The 24,779-nt window shown below is 32.9% G+C and overlaps 1 protein-coding gene across 2 annotated transcripts in view; it reads right to left on the reverse strand.

Moving 5' to 3' along the window:
• KLHL1 (kelch like family member 1) overlaps positions 1-24,779 on the reverse strand; it is a 361,548-nt gene that overhangs the window by 122,667 nt on the left and 214,102 nt on the right. For both annotated transcript variants that reach the window (XM_047081567.1, XM_047081490.1), the window contains one exon: positions 23,914-24,126. In XM_047081567.1, the coding sequence (XP_046937523.1) occupies positions 23,914-24,126 (213 nt within the window). The remainder of the gene's footprint in view (positions 1-23,913; positions 24,127-24,779) is intronic.

Genomic DNA, 24,779 nt, shown 5'->3' on the forward strand with positions numbered 1-24,779 from the left:
GCATAGATTTATTTGTGCTTCATGACCTACTCTTATTACATACAGGGCATACTCCTCTAATTTTGTAGTAAAAGTCAAAATATTTATATTATAAAAATTTGCATTATACATAGACTTTTTAAAATACCATAAAATAATGCCTGTTAGGAGATATAATTTACAGTAATGTGTTCTTATGATGTTAATGGCTAGAAAAAGGGAGAGTAATAACTGCATGAATGAAGACATACTTTGAAATGCAAGGTGACTAACAGGATCTATACAAAACTTAGCAAATACATCTATACCTTCTATCTGGTCAGGGAGTGCACTGGAATATGGAATGCAATGTTGAAAAAACAGCTAAAGAAAGATAAATTTAAACTTCCTATGGACCAAATGAAGTATTAACTCTTCTAACACTGTGTCCTTTGGCTATCAAGGTTATGAAAACATTCTCACATTCATAACAGTGTGACAAAATTCCATATATCTCATGTTATTTCATAATATTTCAAACTTTTGTTTTGCTACCAGAGGTTGTGCTAAAGAAAATCTATTCACGTTATCTGAATCTATAAACCAAAATTGATTCCATTAAAAGTGACAGTCCTTAGAGAACAAGTGACAGTCTCCTACAGTCTTTCAAGTTTATTGCTTGACAAAATGAATAGGATGAATGATAAAATATTATGATATACTGTAAGCTGCAAGAAAATAAATGATTTTCTACTTCAATATCTTATAAATAGGTCTGATACAAATAAATTTTCAGGTGTTTTTATTAAGCAGTTTATAAGATGGAGAAACAATGATTTAATAGGCACACTTAGTGGTGAATAAGCCCCGTGCTTGTTTAATAGTCAATATAAGGTGCTGGTGAGAGGGGAGAGTAAGTTATCAGAAAACTTTGTAGCAACCTAAGAAATAGTGAAGCTTGTAGGTCGAGTTGTTCCACTTTGCAAGGGAAAATATAAACTGTCTCATGCCAGAGAGATTTTCTGCAGATTTCCTCCCTTTCAGATAGATTTTCGAAGACATAGAGGGAAGAAAATGGACAATTACATGAAAGCTTGGCAATAGAAGTTAGTTGGTGCACCAATGCCAACAACGCTTCATCAGCTATTATTTGAGTATCTGCTGTGACTGGAACAGCCTAAGCTTGTGTAAGAGTAACTAGCTCAACTATAGCCGGAATCTCAATCTTCTGCCTGAAAAACTCATTGATATGAGTAGAGAGATCCTTATATTACATTTAAAATCCCATTTATATCTGTTGAAAAGAATTTTGGCAAAGGATAGAATCATGACATATTAAGAGATGGAAATACCTTCTCATCTTTTCTGCAAGCATAATCACTATTCTGGCTAAACTACTTGAAAATATTATTTATATTTTAAAATAAATGAGAAAGCGGATACAGTACAGCTTCTATGTCTCCTCCTGTGCTGTCATTTCAAAAGGAAAACACAAATTACTGACACACTAAAGCTTACATCAGTTACATCTGAATAATTCTTGCTCAAGTATTTGAGGAATGAGAGGAAACCATCTACAAAATAAGGATCAGGTTAATTAATTTTATTCTGAAGACAGGATATTTTCAATTCTGAATATTTGATTGCCTTAAGATGAAAAATAATTGGCTAGGCTGACAGTACAAATAGAGAAGAATAATGACATGATCACAAGTAGAGCTCATAAAATTAACTCAAATGATAGTTTTTATTAGTGACAAATGAGATGGGTTTTATGCTGCTATAATTTATGATTATTAGTTATTTAACATGGATTAGCTTTTCCATAGGTAGTTTGAAAGCTCAAAATTTCAAAAAACTGAAATAAGTGATTCTGTGCCCTGCATGAACATCATCTTCATCCAGAAAAATTTCATTGCATTCTAGGTAATCTCTGCACCTTTCATTCGTTCATTCATTCATTCATTCATTCAATATTCAGTCAGAACCTATTTTGTGCCAAGTGCTGTAATAGGCACCTGTTTGCCTTCCGTATCTCTCACCACTAATCTATTCTATTCAAGTCTACCTTCCTCCCCGCCCCTTAGAACACTTTTGTTAATTTACTCATATCTAGCTATATTCTACAGCATGCATTAGTTTGTTATTGTTTCCAGGACATTATTCAGCCTTCTCAGACTAGCAGGACAAAAATTGTGTAATACAACTGTATTTTAGCTATTCCATCACTCTCTAAGATACCTTATGTATATTTTTCTGGATTTCATACTTTAGCTCTTCAGACCTCTTTCTTCTCATCTGACTGGATCCCACCTTTTTAAAAAATAATATTGGTAATGTCTTTTCCCTCTAGGTCTTCTATTAAAATAGATACAATTATCAGAGTTTGGTGTACATTCTATTACTTCCATGAGTACTACCTAATTAAGTGGCTGAGGCCACAACTGACACAATTTGTTTTTATTGATCATATTGGACTTTAATCAGTTGCCATCTGTGTAGTCATTCAAGGGCTTCAGATGCATGCTAGTCATAAACTTGTAAGAAATCAGGAAAAAATGTCTGCTACCTCTTGTTGGGTACAACTAGCAAGGTTATAGGCTCCTAGGAATTGCTCAGTAACTATTTAAGTGATTGAATATTTACTCTGATTAGACTATTAATTTATTTTAAATAACATTTATAGCATTGAAGTTTGAAAATAGATAATGTATAGGCAGAGATATATTCAGTATAATTGCAAATTACATGCATAAATTAATTGTACAAATATTTATGGTCTTGGAGCACCAGGTGGCTCAGTTAATTAAGCGTCTGACTTCGGCTCAGGTCTTAATCTTGATATTTGTAGGTTCTAGCCTGCATTTGGCTCTCTGCTGCCAGTCAGGAGCCTGCTTCGGATCCTCTACCTTCCTCTCTCTCTGCCCCTCCCCAGCTTATGCTTCCTCTCTCTCAAAAATAAAATAAGCATTAGAAAAACAAAACAAATATTTATGCTCTTTCAGAAACATCTTTGCTTAACAACCAACCGAATATCTACATTTCTAAATAATTTATCTTTGATTCAGCTGATGGCTTGCTTATTTCTAGTCATAGTCAATAGCAAAACTCCATTGCACAAATAATTTGGGCTCTTGAACATTATGTAAGGTGATTTGACTTGTCACTAAGGAACATTGAGCTTGGATGTTCTACTAACAATTCAAACTCACTCATTTAAATCTGAACTTATTCTTTACCATTACCATTCTTCTTTCTGTATTGACTCATGCCTTCTATCTCTTATTGATGGATGACAGTATTTCTTTACCTGTACATCTGTTTAAACTACTATTTAAGCTGATTCAAACTTTTGGAAAATACAGTATATGAATAAAAAATATCCCCAAATGTGTTTTCTTTACTGAGATCCCTCGATAATTCAATCTTTAATCCATTGATAATTCTATTTAGAAAAGTTTATCTTCTCACTCAAGCCCACTCCAAAGAGTCATTAAATATTGTTGATTATTACAATACTGCCTGAGATCCTTCCATTCCACTATTCTCTTCCCTTTCCAAAAGCCACTTTGCTTGTTGATATGAACTCTTTTCTGAATTTTTGAGAAAGATTAACAATTTTAATTCTTGTATGTGACATAAGAAATCATATGCAGAATCCAGACTACTCCTACATCGTGTCCTAAAACATATGCATTCACCATTTACTGTCTTATTGTCTTGTTTTCATTCCTTGCATTACAATTGGAAGTATTTCTTAAGTATTTCCACTTAGTTCAGGCTCATATCTCACTGTACTTCCAGACCAACCTTCTGCTTTGATAACGCTGTTCTATTTGCTACTCCCCACTTGAGCTTTTTTCTTTATTGCATCTTTAATGTGATTTTTCACCTTGGAACTACCTGAGTCTCAGTTGAGTGTTCTTGTTTTCTCTGTGTTTTCAGTGAAAAAACTTCCTCTGTCTTTTCATATACAAATGAATTTCCTTAGGACTTAGACTTGATCTGTAATTTCCTTATTTCATTATTTAGTACTCTATTGCTTGTACTTAGTAATTGCCAGCAGAAAAATACACTGTTTTTATCTTGCTATTATGGTTCTGTATGTAGCTCTTTCATTCTTAAATATTAACTGTATTTATTTGAATTTTAAAGGTAAAATCTGGAGGAGTATAACTTTCTAAAATTCTGTTGTCATCTTATTTTGCAAGAAGATAATTGGAAAAGGACATGTTAAAATGTATGCAGATTTCTCATGAGAAACCATTATTGCATTTTTGCTTCTTTTAGCTCTTTCACACACACACACACACACACACACACAAAATTCTGATTGGGAAATAACAGATCATAGCAGTTAGCAAGCCATCTCTGTGAGGAATCAGGCACAGACTCAAATTGGGAAGAATGTATATTGCACATTTGTGCTTTTTGAGGACACCGCGAGACTTATGAAAGATAGATTTCTTTATCTGTAGCATTGGATTAAATGAAGGTATTCTTAACTTTTGAACTGTGTGATGTAGTAATTTTCCACGTTAAATAGGTATTGGGCTATGTCTGTGTCATTGCCTGCATGACAGAGAGATGCTTAAGAACCAATATTTTTCTTCATAGATATTATACATAATAACATTATCAAGTGTTTGATATTTTTCAAACATTAATAAAATGTATGCTTTCTAAGAATAAAATTAATAGATATTTCTATTTTCCTTGATGTTTCCTTTTCCTAAACTCCCTCTTCCTTTCTGAAGATGTTTAGCCTGCTCCTATATGTCTAGTCTCTATTATAGACCTTTCCTGGCCTGGACAATATCTCAAGCTCTAATTTACACTAACATTCTGGATCATCTTTTCCTGTAGAACTCATGTATCTGCTAGATACCAAAATAAAAAGATAAGTCTCCTAGGGAAAAAGTAGTTAAAAACATTTAATTATTACTAGTTGGATGGTTTTACTAATATCTTATAGGAATGATTACATTTCAATCCTAGCTGTTTTTGCCTGAAATTGATGAACTCTACTCAAATGAGGTACTCAAATCACAACCTGATTTCAAAACATCTTGCAATAAGTAATATGCTCTTGAAAGAATAAAATGTATTGTGTTATTCAGTGTTATTTGCATTTCTGTAAGTTTTTCTTGTAAGAAATTTCTCTGAGTTAAGACACAATGTCCCCATACTAACTGTAGTTAACAAGTACAATGCACTAAGTGTAAGGGTCACTCTAAAGTATACTTTTCCTTGAGAGAGATAAATGTACCAGTGACCTACACACGATATCAAAAAGGAAGTAACTATCTTAGGCTTATAAAGAACATCTGGTGCTACAAGAAAGATTGAAAATTCTTCCCCTGCTCCTCCCATATTCTGTCTCAGAGAAGTTGATGCTGATGGTAAGAAGCAAACACTCCCAGATGTTAACACAGATATTCAGGAAGGCAATTGAAAGGACTGCACTCAGTTTACTCTGGAAAATTAGGTTTTTTTAAATTTCTATAATAATGTAGGCACAGTATGAAATTTTTGTTTTGCTTTAGCATTGTCTCAATTATCTTAAATAAAAACTTTTCGATTTCTCTCACACTAATTATAAGGTATCAGTCAGTATTTCACCTCCCTCATTCCACAAAGAGAAGATGGAGAAAGAATTTTAATCACTGCATATTTGCAGATTTCCAGCTTTCTTTAGATTTACTCTGATCAAAGTCCAACATACCTCTTTTGATCATCATCAGTGAGATATGTTCCTGTGAAAACATCAAGGTGGATGCATCTTGCAAGTCAATAAGGGATTAAAATAATTCTCCCAAGTAAAGCTAATTCCGCTGGGCATACACTCTTCCTGTAGAGTTTCTAAAGTTTGGGTATGAAATGAGTTGTTCAAACACCTTGACTGAACAAACTTCAGGGATAAGGGAAAATATAACCTTATTAATATAAATATTAAGGACATTAAAATAATTGGAATGTGTCAAGCCCCATGTCAGGCACTTTGGAGTATGCAAAAGTAATGTATCAGTTCCTAATTTAAATAATTTACAATATAATTTATATTATATTGGAGTCACATGTAATTTATAATATAATGGAACATATGCTTATTATTTCCTAGTACTTACAGCTAAATAAAAGTATTTTTGTTGTGTTGAGAAGCCTATTATATCTTTATCCAACATCCTAATTTTCAGATGGTTGATTTTTCCAAAACAGGAATCATTAAACCATTCACTCTTCTTCTTTTCCTTACAAATAACCCTCCTGGACTTGTATAACAGTTGAAAGTCATTTCAACAAGCTACATTAATCAACTTAATGCACAAGAAGATAATTTTTTAAAGTGGTATTCACTTGATCCGACAATTCTTCTGGGTGTTTATCTAAAGAAAATAAAACACTGACTTGAATGTATATGTGCACTCTCATGGTCTCACAGCATTAGCATTATTTACAATAGCTGAGACATGGGAACAACCTAAGTGTCCATTGAGGGATGGATGGATGGATAAAGAAAATGTGATATGTATATATGTAGGATTATTATTCTATGTATATATGTATATATGTACATATGTATATATGTATACATATATGTATATGTATTATATGTATACATACATATGTACATATGTATATATGTATATTCTATGTATATGTATATATGTAGGATTATTATTCTATCCTTCTATGAAAGAAGGAAATCCTGCCATTTGTGACAACATGGATGGACCTTATGGAGGGCATTATGGTAAATGAAATGAGTCACAAGGACAAAGACAAATACTATATTATTTTACTTATATGTGGGATCTTCTAATACACACACACACACACACACACACCCCAAACTCATAGTTGCAGAGAACGGATTAGTAGTTGCTAGAGGCAGGGGACAGGTGGTGGGTGAAATGGGTGAAGGTGGTCAAATGGTACAAGAAATATGGACAAAGTACTCTAGGAAATAGGAAGGCATGCTTAACCAAGTATTATGTGGTAGATAAATACTTACAACAGAGTGTCTTCTTTAAATTGAATCAATAAAGACAAGTACCTGTTTGCCAGGCACAGAAAAGAATAAAGAATATTTCAAGAAAAAGGTCAGAGGTTCAGAGGAATAAAAGGAAGTCAAGCAGAATCCAGACTAATGATATTTATTCAAAATATGCTATTCATTGAGATTCTTTTTATTTTTTTAAATGTTTTTATTTATTTTTGAGAGAGAGAGTGAGCGCACACACGTGAATGGGGGAGGGGCAGAAAAAGAGAGGGAGACACAGACTCTGAAGCAGGCTCCAGGATCTGAGCTGTCAGCACAGAGCCCGATGTGGGGTTTGAACTCATGAACCATGAGATCATGGCCTGATCCGAAGTCATACACTTAAACGACTGAACCACCCAGGCGTCCTGAGACTCTATTCTTAGTAAAATCTTTCTTTCTCTTATATCTTTATATATTTTAATCTCCATCCATCCATCCATCCACCCAAACTTCCATCCTTATATATAAAGCCATGTAATAGTATAATCAGATTATGCTTATGTAATCATATAATCGAATGTCCTTATGAATCCTTTTTTTCTCTCACTTAACACATCAAATCCACTGGACATACTTTTAGTTTAACCTTCAAGATATTCTATAATATATTTACAACTTTGGGACAAGCTAACATCCTCCCTGGACTATTATAAAACCTCCTAACTAGTGTATCTGCTTCCAGTCTGTCCTTTTAGTGCTGATTGTCTTCATTTGTTTCCCTGTCATTCAATTTGCACTGTTCTCTGTCCAGTTTAGTTCCTTGAGAGGCTAAACATTCTGGAAATACATCACATGGCTCCATTGCTGACTTGCTTTTGGCCAAGTCCAGCCAATGGGATTACAAGCAGAAAGTTAGATGGTGGAAATAAAAATGAGTATTTTCTTCCCTATTCCCTGCAAAACGTGGCTGTAGTGATGTCCTCTTATGACTACAGCTCAAGTAGGGCAGCCACTCTGTTATAGTTCTGATCTTTCTGAAGTATGTAATATGGTTTTCTCCATTATCACCTTGGTTCAGGGGCCCTGAGTCCTCAACCTACTTTGTGCATTTTCTGAACACTGGCCACATCTCTGTAAGTAGTGCCTTCATTAACATCTCTTCATATGAACCATTTTTGGTAAATTTTATCTCCTGCTGGGATCTTAGCTATTGCACCATCATATAGTTTATTTTTCATACACTAGCTAGAATGATCCTTTTAAGATAGAGTTACTCTCTACTTTTGAATACATTTGAATTTTTCCATAATAAAAAATAAGAAGAAACAACAGAGGATGTGTCTTCTCTCTTCAAAATCCCTCAGTGACTTTCCATAGTAATTGACATAAAAGCTAAACTCCTTATGACCATCTCAGCCCTGTATTACCTATTTCCTGAACACTTCTGACCTCATCTTCCACACACCTGCTACCTTGTCCAAAGAATTCTATTTACCTTGGCCTCATTGTTGTTCCTTCTTCCTGGAACACTCTTTTGTCTGATATCTATTTGGTTTTTCCCTCATTTATTTTTTTGTCTCTGCTCAAAGTCACTTTCTCATAAAGGACTTCTCTGGCCTACCTAAATTGGCAACCCCAAGCACTCTCTCACCTTGTCTTACTTTAATTCATAATTATTTTCACCATCTGAGTTTTAAGGAAGGCATAGTTCATTTGATGGTTGTTGCCAGCCCTTCATTCTGTCCTCTGCTTCTTGTTAAAATGTGGCTGCATTAGAGTAAAAAGCAGTCTGTTTGAGTCAGCACCACTCGATACAGGCGGCACTTAGAAAGTCTTCATGAAATGAGTGAGTGAATGAGTAAGTGAAGAGATTTCTAGACTGATTTTCACCGAATGATTGATTCTGGTGTTTTATTAATGGTAGCAGTTTAGATCTTTGCTGTTTTCCCTGTTGTATGTGTATATGATTTACTGTTAATCAACATATCAACATATCAATAAAATGAATATGTGTTTTGAAAAATTCACCCTGGAGGCATTGTGAAGAGCAGATACAGATGGAGAAAGATGTCACTAGAGTTGGACAATTATGATTGAGTCCACTGCAAAAAAGAAAAAAAAAAGACTAATCTAAAGTTATTGAAAATATACATGGAAAGAAAAGGTTTAGAACATTTTTAAAGAATCATATTTACCAAAAAACAAAACAAACAAACAACATACACACACACACACACACACACACAAAATCAAAATAAAAACAAAAAATTCCAAAATTTGGTGACACATGAAGAAGACAATAGCTGTTAATAAGGAATTTATTTGAAGATCTAACACATATCTAATCCTTGTTTCTGGACATGACATCAGGACAAGATGCCATTCCTGTCTCCTAAAAAAATTGATCAATCACGGGGTGCCTGGGTGGCCCAGTTGGTTAAGCATCTGACTCTTGATCTGAGATCAGGCCATGTTCTCACATTTTGTGGACTTGAACCCCGCATCAAGCTCTGTGCTTACAACGCAGAGTCTGGGATTCTGTCTCTCCCAGTCTCTCTCTCTCTCTCAAAATAAGTATTTAAACTTAAAAAAAATTTGACCAATCAGATGAAATGTGTATTTACCATTCAACTAGATCTTTATATTTCAGGCATAACTTATGTATGTGCCCAATTCTACATATATTTTAGCATACACAGAAAATAATGAGCATTAGCACAAATATTAGGATGAGGTCAAATCTAATGGTCAGGATAAAATCTCATTTTTTATTTTTATAATAGCTGAATATTATGAGTGACTACTCACTGAAACTAGATTTCACGTGTTCCTTTCGATTAAATATTCATCACTCCCTAAATTCTTACCATATACTTGCCATCTTTTATTCTAGCTTCTTTTTGAAAAGAGTAGAACACTTATGCTGATTTGTAGCAAATTGGGAAGTTGTTTAATGGTTTGGAAAACCCCCATAGCTGACTGAATTGAGAATAACACACTCATTATTATTTATGACTCTATTTCCAGGTCTTTATAGGTCAGCTTATTGAATTCACTGAATATGCTGCTTTTCCAGCTCAGCAAAGCAAATTTTGCAAGCTACTTTGTGGCAGAGACACTCATAAAAATGTGCCAATTTTTAAAATTATAAACACATTTTAAAATTTGTGTTTATAACTTGGGATAATTTACTCTAAATGAAAATCTATTGTTCATTAACCTTTGCCATTAAGAATTCCAAAACTTTAAAAAATAATAACCACCCAGGGACACCTGGGTGGCTCAGTCGGTTGAGCATCTGATTCTTGATCTCTCGTCAGGACATGATCTCATGGTTCATGAGATCTTTTTTTCACACCAGGAAAATGAGAAACATAATATGCAAACTACATCAGGAAAGAGATTAATAACAGAACATGATTTATATAAAACTTATTTTTAAAAGCTATTTTTCAGTTAACACGATATTTATTTTTTAAATGTTCTTCAAAAGAAAAATAAATATTTTGCTTTAAAATCAACAATTGAATTTTGATTCTTTAAACGTCTATTTATTAAATCATTATTCCATGCCAAATAAAGATAAAATTTCTTTGGTGAAAAAACAAGTGCTCAGAAGTATGCCTGAGTATTTTATTTTTTAATTTTTTATTTACTTTTGTAAAGATTTTTTAAAAGTAATCTCTAAACCTGACATGGTTAGGTTAGATCCCCCAACCCTGGATCAAGAGTCACACGGTGTTCCGACTGAGCAACCCTAGCGCCCCATACGTGAAATCAAATTCTATATTAGTTATTCATTCAGGAAAATGTTTCCTTTGAATTACAATAAAATTAGACTTTGTAGTTAAAATTATCTAACTTTCTACTTCAGATATAACAGGAAAAATTGAAATGTTCAGGATCTATGTTGTCTTTTCTGCTCTAGGTGTCATGATGACAGTTAATACCTCAAAAACTGCTAAATGCTAAGTAAAAGTTAAAATATTTTTTTGTTTGAAAGCTTGTTCTCATAGGTGGAAAAAATTGTTTTGAGAATTAGAATTCTTAAGTTCCATTGCACATGCCTCTGTGAGTTTTTAAATTTAAAATATCTAAAGTAGTCTGCTATAATTCTCACAGCCTGAATTTCTACTCGCAAAATATTAGGGGGCTGGTTTTGAAGGTCTTTCCTCCCCCCGAAAAATTCTGTGAAAGTAAGGTAGATACACATTTTAGTATGGCATTGTGTGATCATTCACATATTTTCCCTGGTGATTATGGAAATATAAATTCTAAACTGATCTGAATTGGCTTGATAAGGAAGGCAATAGTGTGGGTAAGAGATATTAGAGTAAACTACAAATTAACAAAATTTAAAAAAAATCACACAGTTTCACCAATTATTGTTCAGATTAAAAAGAAAAAAAAAGAGAAAAGTAATATACCCACTTAATGAGTTCTACTTGATGGGGTTAACCTATAGAAGACTAACAAAAATTACTGATAATAGCAAACTCTTAATTGTTTTCATTAACTTAAAATTGAATATATGGAAAGTAAATAAACTTTTCTCTAATTTATCAGGAGTCTTGAATTGGAAAATTTGATGTATTTGTGGGAAATATTAAATTAACATGTGCACCATTTTCTTAATGGTTGGAATATGAAATTGCATGGTACTCAGCACCAACAAGATTATTCTAAGATAATTTATCTTTATATTTTGAAAAAAATAACATCACTCCAAAAAATTCCGAATAGTTATGCAAAATAATATATAAGTATTTACCATTTTTTAACATTAGCAGTGCACTGTTACTTTTTGAATATTATTAAAGTAACAACTTATATTCTGGGTGACCTATAAGTATTTGCCATCTAATTAGAATGGAAAAGAGTGCTTTTGCCTGATTCTCTGGATAGTCATTAATGTTAAATTGCTCTTCTCTTGGGGGTATTTTTTCCATTTTCAGAGTCATTATAATAATAAACTATTTTATTTATTTGATACTCTTGGAAATTAAAATTACAGTTATAGTCATTTCAGTACTTGTGTGATAAAATTCAATTCACTTGTGATTCATTCACACAGTATATAGTTTGCTTCCTTTCCTCTTAGGAATGATTTAAATTATACAAGCTTGCAAAGTAATTTTAAACAGTTTATCTATTTTTTTAAGTCATAGGATTTTTGTCATTTAAAAGCTGTGAATGATGACTCTCAGGAAAAAAATGACTCCAGTGGAAGGAATCTATATTTCACTAAAGGCCATTTATTTGATGAGCAAAAAGTTCTTTAAGCTTTTTTATTTGTTTGTTTGTTTGTTTGTTTGTCTGTTTTATTTTAATACATATTGAATGACTGAAAGGCTCATGAGAGGTTTCAAGCATTGTAAAAATTAATTTTTTTCAGATGGAAAGACATACATATCTTAATTCTCCATAAAACTGTCAAGTATTTATTGAGTAGGCATCAATTCTTAGGGAAAAAAATTAATTTCATTCACACAATGTTACTGACAGAAAAAAATATTTCTATCTTCTTGCCTGAAGTGAAAACTGAGGTCCAATGAAATTAAACTTTCCATGAACAAACACTGAATTAATGTTGAACTCAAAAATATCAAATAAACACTCATTTATACCACTGCATCTACTAAACTACCAAAACTTGCATGCACATGATTTTGCTTTTCTCCTGTTCACATAGATAATTTCCAATCCTCTTTTCTAAAGTCAATCTACCCACTTATGCATGAAATCCTACCTACCCTAGCACATTTAGATAAAATATTACAACAATTCTTCCCTCTGTCTTACATCATCAAATTTCCTGTGTTCAGAATCACACCTGTGAGTATGTAAACATGCCTGATTCCTCTCCTTCAGCTTGGTGTTTATCAATATATTTTGTTTGTTTTCTTTATCAATTTATTGACCCTCAGCTCCAAAATGATCTTTTTCAACTGTTTTGTGAAAATGGATGATGAAATGGCCCATTAAGGTTTTTTTTTGTTTGTTTGTTTTGTTTTTTTCTTTGCCAGCTAGCACTATGGTAAGCATTGTCAGTAGAGGACACTGGAGAGACACTAGGGAGAAAGATTTTGCTTCCTGGTTTGAGTATGCCTATTCACCAGATTTCTGCAATGAATGCAGTTTCTCTAGTGCTTGCCTCCTGCAGAGCATGATGGCCAGGAGAACCTAGAAAATTATCCCAGAAGTCTCCCCAGGTGATTTTGTAGCAGGGTGTCTCTTTTGGGATACCTAGAGGGAAGATTTCTAGTAAGTTCTAAAGGACAGATTTCTAGAAAATTCTACCACTGCTACAGCACAATGACTTGTCTGCCATTTAGTTAGCCATGGCTGCACTGTCTTCAAGGAGGTCTGAATCTCAGGTGGGGTGCTTCCATGGGTGCTCTGTCTCAGCCCCAAGGCAGTAAGTAGCTGCTCCTTATACAAGAATACCTTGTTTTATAGGACTTTGATTTACTGTGCTTTGCAGATATTGTGTTTATTACAAATTAAAGGTTTAAGACTTCACTGGAGGAAGTAACTAAATATGTGGTAGAAATAGCAATAGAACTAGAACTAGAACTAGAAGTAGAGCCTGAAGATGTGACTGAATTTCTGAAAGGTCACAATAAAACTTGAATGGATGAGTGGTTATTCTTATGGATGAACAAAGTGGTTTCTTGAGATGGAATCTACTCCTGGTGAAGATGCTGTGGAGACTATTAAAATAAAGAATTTGGAATATTACATTAACTTTGTTGATAAAGCAGTGGCAGGGTTTCAGAGGATTGACTCCAGTTTTGAAAGAAATCTCTGTGAGTAAAATGCTATCAGGCATCATTGCTTGCTGCAGAGAAATCATTTGTGAAAGGGAAAGCCAATCAATACAGTAAACTTCATTGTTGTCTTGTTTCAAGAAATTGCCCCAGTCACCCCAGCCTTCAGCAACTACCACCCTGATCAGTCAGCAGCTATCAACATGGAGGCAAGACTCTCTGCCATCAAAAAGAACACGACTCACTGAAAGCTCAAATGAAGGTTATCATTTTTTTAGTAGTAAAGTTTTTTCTAAAGTAAGTATGTACATTGTTTTTCTTAGACATAATTCTATTGCATACTTAATGGGCTATACTTTTATAAATGTAAACATAACTTTTATATACACTGGGAAACCAAAAAATTCATTGGACTCACTTTACTGATATTCACTTTATTGTAGTGGTCTAGACCTAAAACAGCAATGTCTCTGAAGTATACCTCAGAAATCTGCTATTTCTATATTCTTTAGAGTTCCTTTAGCTTTTTAGTTTCTAATGCTTCCTTACTCCAAATCCTTGTTATACTTAGTGATTTTTTAAATAAATTTTCCATGTTAAAATTTCACTTTGTTTTTGTTTCTCTTCATTGAATCCTGGCTGATAAACCCAGCCACTTACAGACTATTTTTTTTTTGTTCAATTTTGCAGTTTTAAACATCCTATGTATTTACTATTTTAAATGCTAGTTTTCCCACATTTGCTTAGCTCTATTCCACAGAAATTAATCTTGTCAAAGTTACCAATGACTTTCATATCCTTAAAAATCAATTAACGTACATCATTCTATTTGATTTCTCAGCAGCATTTGGTACAGGTTATCACTCAGTCCTCTCTGATGGTTTATTTTATGAAATTTCTGCCAGCAAGCTCCCTTGGTTTATATACTATTTGACTAGTGTCTTGATTTCAGTTACCAGGTTCTTTCTATCTCTAATTTTGTAATGTTTCGGTGCCCAGAACGTGATTCTGAGTTCTCTGTACTTATTTATCTATTCTGACTTCTTAGGTAATACTATCTCATATCATGGCTTTAAATTATATCTATATGCCAACGGTTTCCTAATTTATATCTCCTAGTGTACCTCCACAACACCTAAATGATGCATTCAACTGCCTATTCAACATTTCCACTTAAAGGCTTAATAGAAATCTTAAAGTCAGTATTCCATAATATCCTTCCTCATTGGGGCTCAAGCCAAAAAACCTGGGATCATTTCTGATTCCTCTCTTATCTCTTATTCTCCCATATAAACAGCTGTACTTACAAATATAACTAGAATGACAACACTTCTATCTTCATTGTTACTACCTTATTATTCTTATGTGACTTCTCAAATATCTCACCTCTGCTATTGCTATCACCTCCTAACTGGTTTCCATTTTCTACTCTTGTTTCCCTGTGGTATACTCTCTACACAACAACTAGATAGTCCATTCAACTGTGTACATGAGATAAAGTTCTTTTCTGCTTAAAACTCTGCAATGGCTTCCATCACACTCGAAGGAAGTACCAAAGTCCTTGCAATTGCTTACAAGTCATTCAATGATTTCGATCCTCACCTTCTCTAAATTCCTCCAACAACTCACTCCCTGATGACTCTGTTTCAGCCACACAGGCTGCCTTGCTTTTCCTCAAAGAGTAACAAGCAAAAATATTTTATAAAAATAGCAGTGTGGACAGGGGATGCAGGAACATATGTATTTTATCTATATCCCAAATAAATTACTGATCAAAATAAAATAATCTTATAATTGGATCAAGGTAATTTCCTCTACTATAGCTTTACCTATGATATTTGCCCCCAAATTAAGAGTATTCTTTAGTCTAAGGATCCTATTTTAATCTTCAGATTATTTCTATAAACTTCAGTTACTAAAATATTAAAGTAGCTTCATGAGTTAACTGAGTTCCCTAAATCCTAAATTAAAATAGCTAGAAATATTTTAATGATTTAAATGGCTTTTGCTTCATTCCAAACATTCCACAATTTTTGTTAGTCCTCTTACAAATTATTATGTCCTTTAATTTTATCATTGTTATATAAAATAGGCATGAATAAAAAATGAAATTCTTCTTTAATGTTTAATTGAGGAAAATAATTGTTCTCACACTGTGTGGCCTCTTGGTAAATGTTATGTATATTATTTAATATGTACAAAAATGCTTATGAACTAACTGAAGTTCAAGGTTTTTTTTTTTCCCCATGGAATGGACTTTGTTTTCTGATATATTATGCTAGCAATGAAAATGGGACATTTTTTTCTTATAGCCAACTTATTTTTAAATGTATCATTAAATCAGAGGAATTCTAAAGAATTTATGTTCTATGGATATATCTAATAAAGCAAAGAGATGAGGGAGCATATCCTATTTAATTTGCTTTCCTATTGTCCATTCAATAAAGGATTTTCAGTAAAGTCTGAATCAATGTGCTCTTTGACTTCATCCTTAGTAGCCACTGTTAGCTCCATCATAACACACTATTGTAGATTTCTCTCTCATTTCAGATAAGTCATATATCAACATACGGTTAAATGAAACTACAATTCCTAAACCTAGAAAATGTTTTCATTTGTTGACTCGATGAATACTTTTTGAGTACTCATTATGCCAGGAATTTTGTGAACAAGAGCTTCAAGTCTGGTTTTCTGAAAAATATATTTATAAGGAAAGAGATAAAAACAGATTAAAACTCAAGAAAATAGTAGGTGAAAGTGCTAAGAACAGGACACATTTGATGTGGCATGTGATTAATTAGAAAGTGTCAGCCATGCTATGATGAATGTAAACATCTTCTAGGCAGTAGACGTTCAGAAAAGGGGTGTGGTGGGCAGTTCATCCCAGCAGGTAGGAGTATGTTATTAATGGCATTTTAAAGAATTGTCAAGGTCTAGTAATAACAAAAGTGGGCTGACTTTTGGCCATTTTATTATTGTCTTTAATAATCTACAAACTATGCCTCCCCTTTCATTGCTTGCACCTGAGAAGATATTCCTATCATCACCATCCTCTTCCACTGGCAAGCCACTGCTTCTAGCCCCCAGCATCAGCTGGCACAGATATGCTATAGAAGAAATAAACTTGACCTGTGCCAAAAACAGAAGGAATATCAGTGTACCTAGAGTATACTAAGTGCTGGGGAGAGATTAAGTCAGAGAGTTTGTAATCATGAAATAGACGATGTAGACTTTGCAGGGCAAGGATATTAGCATTTTGTCCTAAGAGTATAAATCTTAAATTTGAGATTAATGTATTCACACTTCAAGAGTTCTGTTGTTGGAAATTACTGCCATAGTTAAGCATAAAATTTCGAGTAACAGGTAGGATACTATTCCAATTGTGCAGGAGAAGGATGGTGGTGGCTTATTTTAGGATGGGGCTGTAGCGAGGCCAAAAAAAAAAAAAAAAAAAAAAAAGAACAGACTAAGAATATAGTTTAGAATACAGTCAAAAAGGACTTCCTAAAGAACTGAATGTTAAATGTAATGCAAAGTTAAGAATTAAAAGTGATGCTAGAATTTAAGCCTAAGCAACTAGATGGTTGGTAGTGCTATTTACTGAGAGTGGGGGAGCAGGGGGAAAGTCTTGGGATCTTCAATTCTTCCAGTATGTGAAGTTTTGGATGGCTCTTGGATATCTAATTAGAGATATCAAGTAGTTAACCAGGTATTTGAATCTATCTCTCAGGAAAAGTTTAGAGCTAAATATATAAATTTGGAACTTACAATTGACTCCTATAAAGTATTTAAAAGTACAGAAGTAAACATTATTCTTTATGCAGAGCACATGGTGTCCTGGGGCTTTGCAACATCACAGAGTACAAAAAACATTAGGAATAACAATTGGGTAAGAGTGGCCAGATCAATTCTGTCAAACGTCGCTGGGAAGCCAAGTATAAGATAGAAACAAATGAGATAGGCAGAATATTACAGCATGGAGGTTTGCGGTGATTTTAAATTGTTCAAAGGATTGATTACAGTGGATTGAAGAGAGAATGATGATTATTAATAATTAGATTTATTAAAACTATAAATAATAATTACATATTTTGCTTGAAAAGGAAACAGAATTGAAACCGTAGGTAGGAATATGAGGAGTTTTGTTTAATATATGCGAAACAACAAATCTACATGAGTTAATACCAATGATCCGATACGGAACAAATTAATAATATAAAATATAAAAGGGGTCACTGAAGTAGTGAAATTTCAATGGCAATAAAGATGGGATACAAACCACAAGCATTGAGATCAGCCCTTGACAAAAGCACAGAGGTTTTCAGCACTGTAACAAAAATGTAGTCTTTCAGATTAGGTTCCAGTTTCTCTATCCTCGTGACCAAAGAGAGTAATGTGTGTAAGTTTGAGTTTGTGCTTGTGCATATCTTTTGTTGTTGTTGTTGTTTTTACATTATAACTCACTTACAAAAAATGATGAAATAAAAAATTATTGTATTTTCTTAATATTATAACTTGAACCATGAATGCCATCATGTGATAGATGATCATGAAACTAAATGGTATTTCCGGTAAGATTTTAGAGGCATATATTGTCTGAGCATTTCTGTTTTAAAAACACTGTTTCCCAAGTTTCTTTCAGAGAATAACATTATTCTACACTTTTAAAAACTATTACAGTCTAGTTTTGTGGAGAAGACTATTTCTTTGATGATGTCTGGTATAATCATTAATTAATCAGACAGCAAGCAGATCAGAGAGAGAGAGAGAGAGAGAGAGAGAGAAACCCCAAACAAAATAGAACAAAAACAAATTGAAGAGTAACATAGACCGGAAATGCATTGTTAATGTGTTTGATTAATTCCTTTTGCCTTACTCCTTTGTAAGAGTTAAAAGTTTTTTTCTTTTCTTTTCCTTTGTAAAAGTAAGATATATAATACATGAAATACTGAACATTTATGCTGACAAACTTGGAGAATTGTTGGAATTATCAGGTGGTTTATCAATGCTTCCTTTGGAGAAGTAAAACCAAACAAAACATATAAATTACTCAGGAGTATAATCTACTCGGTATATCTTACATTGTGATTTATGGATGCTCTTGTTATATTGATTTGTTCTTTGTCACTTTGCTTGCTTTTCATTAGGATTTTTAGTGGTGGCTATAATTTTTATAGACAGCAGAATCTATATCACTGGTATCTGATCAACTGTCACATTTCCAATGGAGTAAAAAATGTTGATGACCTCTCCCTTCTCATATTGCTATTATTACATAAATAATCTTTTGGAATAAATTAATTACAGCTTTGCATACAAATATGTATTCTTATAAAATAGAAGTAGTATCTGTTTCCTTAAGATACACTTTTGGTTTCCTTGTTATTTTGTTATTTTTTTATTATTAAAATAAGCCATTTTCTTCTAAGCTTAGGCAATCATTTGTTATTCCATTTCATATTTTTTTTCTTTCACATTTTGCTACCGAAAGTGTTTATGTACATAAACACACACACACACACACACACACACACACACGCAGCTTCGTATTTCTTTTAAAAGTCAGTAGGTGTCTGGTCAGTAAGTTATAAGAAATCTTTATCCTTGTCATCTCAAAAGAGAAACAATACCAATTCCAAATAGGAAACATAGTTTATTTGTATATGTCTAACCTTCTAAATAATCTCTGACTGTGATAAAACTGGGTTTTTTGGAAGATATTTTGACTTGAGTATATATAGAATTGCAATCCTTTCATTTTTGGAATAACATGATTTAAATTTCCAAACCAATCATTAGAAAGGAACACACCAAAAATTGGATAGTTTTTGTACCTTTAAAACAGGTATATAAGAAATAAATATTTATGTACGTATTACAAGTTTATATCTTATGAAATCAGTTAAAACGAGTGGAAACAATAGTTTCATAGTGTTAAAACATGTTATTGCATAGGAACATATTCTTTTGTTGCATCTTTATAAAAGAAAATATAGAAAAAAAGTAAATCGATGCATACACGCACAACACACACATACACATTCACTCTCTAAAATGAAATTTCCACACTTTTTCCAATTCTGTTGAAATTTTTAAACCTCTGGGCAGTCCAGAAAAATATAGAAACTCTTATGGAAAATTCTACTTCTCCCTTATTTAAAATATAATGTTAAAAGATAATAGAAGTCACTCACTATTAGCCTATAACTCAATTATGTATTTCTTTCATTTTGCCTTTTCCTCAGTTCCTTTCTATAGCAAAGCCAACTGAATTTATTTCAGCAATAACTATTATATTTCAATACAAGATAAAATAGACATTTCACTTCTGAGTCTTTTTATGTCTCTTCTTTTATTCTCTTCTGAAGCTCATGGTGTCTACCACTGTGCTTAACTAAAATCCATACCGTCTACCAAAATTTATATCTTTACTATATATTTGTACACCAAATTAATTTATACTTTATAATAACATACATTAATTTATAAATAAAAGAGAATATCAGAACAGATTTTCTCTTGTGAACTTAAGAAATAACTAAACACAGTTACACATGATGGAAAAAATATCTATGAGAATGCAGATTGTGATAAATAATTAAATTGGAATCCACCTAAGGCTGGTTGGTCAATTGGCTCACAAGCATAAGAGAAGACTATTAGTGTAGTAATAATCTAGATTTATTCTTTGACAGCAGTCAATCTTTTAACATGTTTTCTTTGCTGATGAAGTCTCTCTCAATGTCTTTATTTTTACTTTTTGTTTAAGCTCTAGAAATTTTTCCATGCACTTACTAAATAGAAACTAGAAAGTCAAGGCTGTAAAAATACTCCCAGTTATTTAGTTTAGCTTTATCCCAGAAGCATATTTTTTTTCTATATTTATTTCTTTTTGTTTTAGACATCTCTAAATCTTGGTTTTCTACTCTTGCCTTGGTCAGTACTTGTTGTGTTTTGCTTCACAATATTATATGTAGCTCCCAACAGGTCTTCCGAGCATCGTTCTCTTACTTACCTGAAACCTGTCATTTACATCACAGGAATTATCGTACAAATTCTTCTCTCAGGTCTCCTTAAAAAATTAGCCCATGTACTCTTTCCCTTTGAAAATAAATTCTTACTAGAAAAATGGAGATTTTCCTTCTTTTAAATATTGCTAGTACTTTAAAATGTAATATTGCATTTTATATAACTATTAAAGATTAAATAAAGGTTTATGTATATAATAAGCACATATATTTAATCTTTAATAGATATGTAAATTATGTATATAATAAACATATACACACACACACACACATATATATATATATATATATATATAATATATATATATTGAGAGAGAGGGAGGAGGGAAGAGAGGAGAGTATTGGTGTATAAGCAATACATAATAGGTGTGAACATACATTTAATGGCTCCAGGATCAAGAAAAAATGTTTTCTGATCATCATAATGGCTTTTCTTAAAGACCCTAAGATGCTTAGTTTCTTTGAAAGTTCATGTAAAAGGCTAGAAAATCCTAGATTTGATTAAACTCTTTTTTTTTTAACCTCTGTCGGAGATTGAGTTAAATATGAAGCCAACAGAAAAATACTACACTCATTTCTCCTCAGTGGAATAATCAGATACATCCAGAGCACAATCTACAACTCCATAGGAAGACAGCTATCATTCCCATTCTCAATTTCTTCATTTGTCAAATGTAATAATAATATTTACTACCTGGGATAATGAAGAAATTAAATGAGATGAAGTGTATTATTTTTGGTAACTAAAGAAAGAAATAAAAGCATGTTATTTCCTATTCCCCTGCTCTTCTTCCTTCACCAGTCTTTTTGTAGGAATATTCAAAACTGCTGTATTCAGGCGATTTTTTATGGTCTTCCATTTTTGAAAGCAAACAAAGAAGCAACGTACACTCAGTAGAACTACATCACAGCTCAGGTTTGCAAGAAGTCTGGATTTCTCACTAGCTCTATGGCCTTTGACAAGGTCACTTAACCTCTTTCAACCTGTTTTCCCTCTGTACAATATAATTAGTAACATCTACCTTGCAGTTGTGTATTGAAGGTTAGAAATATGTGGAAAGTGCTTATCATGACATGTAATTCTGTTAGTTAAGAAGTGATAGCTCCTCCTGTATCCAGAAACATTTTATGAAAAGAAAATGTGTTTTACTCTTTATTCTTGCACATCTATCTTGAAATTATATATAAAGTTAGTTTGGACTGGCCCTAGTTTGAGAAACGAGGAATAGAGAATAGATATATGCTATATTTATACCTATTAGACACTGTAATAAGAGTATACTTAAAAGTCTTTTACTAGCGAGTTACATCAAAAATATATATCTTAATTACTAATGTTAATAAATAGTTTAATTTATTAAGATGAATCAGCTGAACCAATAAGAATTAAAACTATAATTTTAATGTGTAGCCTTAGGAACAAATAAGCTAATAGGATGTACATGTCTATTCTGATGGAATAGTATAGACAGATGTATAGGTAAAAGCATCTCCCATTTTTGATGACAGATGAGTATGATATTTTTGGCTAATAGTGATCATTGGCCATTTCTATCCTGAGAGAAGATCCCCAGGCTTCAAAGAATATCTTGCGTCAGAACCTAGGATGGAAGATGCAGACAAATCCAGTGCTTGGCTTCACAGTTTATTCTTTGTTTAGTTACCTAAATGCATTTGTCTCCCTTTTAAAATCCTGGTATTAGGATAATCTTGTATAATTTGCTTAGGCAGGATTTCCATAAATTCTTTTTCTCTGTTTTTATTACTTTATTCATTTCAGCAGCCAGATGAAAAACAATTATTACTGTATTAAGTTTGATTTGTTATCCCAATTTTGACACAGTGTTTTTTTTTTTTTAACTTTCCAATCTTAATATACGACCATACCTCTCACTTCACATATTAGCATGTTATATTTGGCCTGTCATTCTTTCCCAGTGCCCTAATTCCCTGTATTACATTCTTAGTAATATATGTATTAGTGAAAGTGTTGAGGGTTGTATGGATCCAAAAGAAGGATCAGGTGAATGTTACAGCCCCCCCACAGCTACCAGAAAAAAAATGTATACACAACACAATTTTATCTAACATTGCAGAGGTAAGAGCTACCTTCAAGCTTATTTTGGATAGCCTGAGAAGACAGAAACCCCATGTTAACATTGCTGCACATAGATAATTTTGCAACATTACAAATTAGTTTAAAGCACAAGAGTCCAAATCAGAGAAAAATACTCTTCTTCTTACGAACTGAATAAACTTGTTCTTATCAATTCACCTGTGTCTTACATAACTCATCAATCAAAGGAGGTGGTTGGTTCACTTGGTGTATGGATTCTCCTTAGCTCCAATTATTAAAGATTTCACAATCCCAACTGCCAAAGGCTGTTGTTTCATAAGTATGTACCCCGTCAGTATATGTCTTATCCATCTATAGAGGTTTGATATCCCATGCATTGAGCCTTAAAATATACTTCAAGGATGTATTTTCATCAGAAAATGATCATATTATTACACCTTAGGCTAGATAAATAAATTATATAGAAGATAGGCAGATGGCTAGATTGTCAAAATAGGGAACCAGGGAATTAATTGCAAAGTTTTAAACATCTTCTAGATACTATTTATCTAATTTGATCCTCTCAAAATTTTTGTGTGATAGCACAATTTTATTCTATATATAAAGGAATTGAATATCAGAGACATTAAGTGACATTCTCATAGTTATATGAACATGAGTCAATATGTGGCAGAGACGGGATTCAGACCTATCATCATCATTTTCCATCACCAAATTTTCCTGAAAAGAGTATTTGATTAAAAGTAAAAACAAAATTGTGAGGAATAACAATGAACGGGGTGTGAGGCTCCTTTTTCTTTAATAATTGAACAGTTGTAAGAAAATAGTAATGGAGGGGCATAAAACTTAGTTTGGTAAATGGTTGGACTTTCTGCCTTCAAGTGTGTGTGTGTGTGTGTGTGTGTGTGTGTGCGTGCGCGCGTGCACACATGTAGTATATACATATTAATTGAACATGACTATGTTACCAAATGCTTTATGGGTATTATTTCCTATTTTAAGTTGTTATTATCCTTTTATTTATATTTTGATGTTACTTTTAACGTAGGATTTTTCAACACATAGTAGCCATTAATCAGCATCACATGCAATTACCTGTGGCGGAAGCAGTGGCAGTCTTATAAAGGCAAGAAGCATACTCAAGTCGTTGCATCTCCTCTGCATGTCATACTTGACCCACATCATTAATGCATGGAAGATGGTTTCTTCATCAGGGACATTTACATCATCGCTGGCCAGGAGTTTATGGAGCTCCTCAGCTGGAAGCAGTAAAAACTCTTGATTTCTCATAACTTCCATTATGTTTTCCTGCAGGGAGAAAACATCTTGGCATAAATTTGGCTTCACTTTGATTTAGCTAGCAAAGCATCTCAGAAAGAAATGAGAAAAGTCGTCAATAACCTTTGTTCTCATTATAACATAATCCTTGAGACTTAATCCTTCAGAAACTAGAAGCTGTTAAAATGAAAGCATTGTAATTGTAATTGAAGTGTAAATGTATCAGAGACAGCACAGATCTTGTAATAACTGGAGGATTATAATGTTGAGCTTTGTTATGCAGGCAGAATGTACTAAGTGATTAAATGTTCAAGTTTCAAGTGGACCTGCTATGTAAGATTTGGTGAATACGAAGAGAATAGCATTTCAGATTTTTTAAAGCTTGACTACCTATACATGAATCAGAAAGTGGGAATGCAACTACATAGAGAGTAAATGACACTATAAGATGCATCATTGTTTATTTAGAAGCAAAAAAAAAAAAACCCAAAACAAACAAAAAAACTCCCAAAAAACAAAAAAACAAATATAGCACAAATAGGCCAGAGAAGTCACAAAAGCACGTATGTTCCACCCTTTTATTGTCTGTCATACCTCCCTCCTCTCATCACAATTTCTCTGGCTTAATTTAGATCCCCATTTATTTCCTTCCAGATTGCTGCCATAACCTTCTAATTACTCTG

The sequence above is a fragment of the Lynx rufus genome, unplaced genomic scaffold (assembly GCF_022079265.1).
Source record: "Lynx rufus isolate CCGP_SWC_20201006 ecotype Redwood Valley unplaced genomic scaffold, mLynRuf1.p SCAF_1, whole genome shotgun sequence".
Taxonomy (NCBI): domain Eukaryota; kingdom Metazoa; phylum Chordata; class Mammalia; order Carnivora; family Felidae; genus Lynx; species Lynx rufus.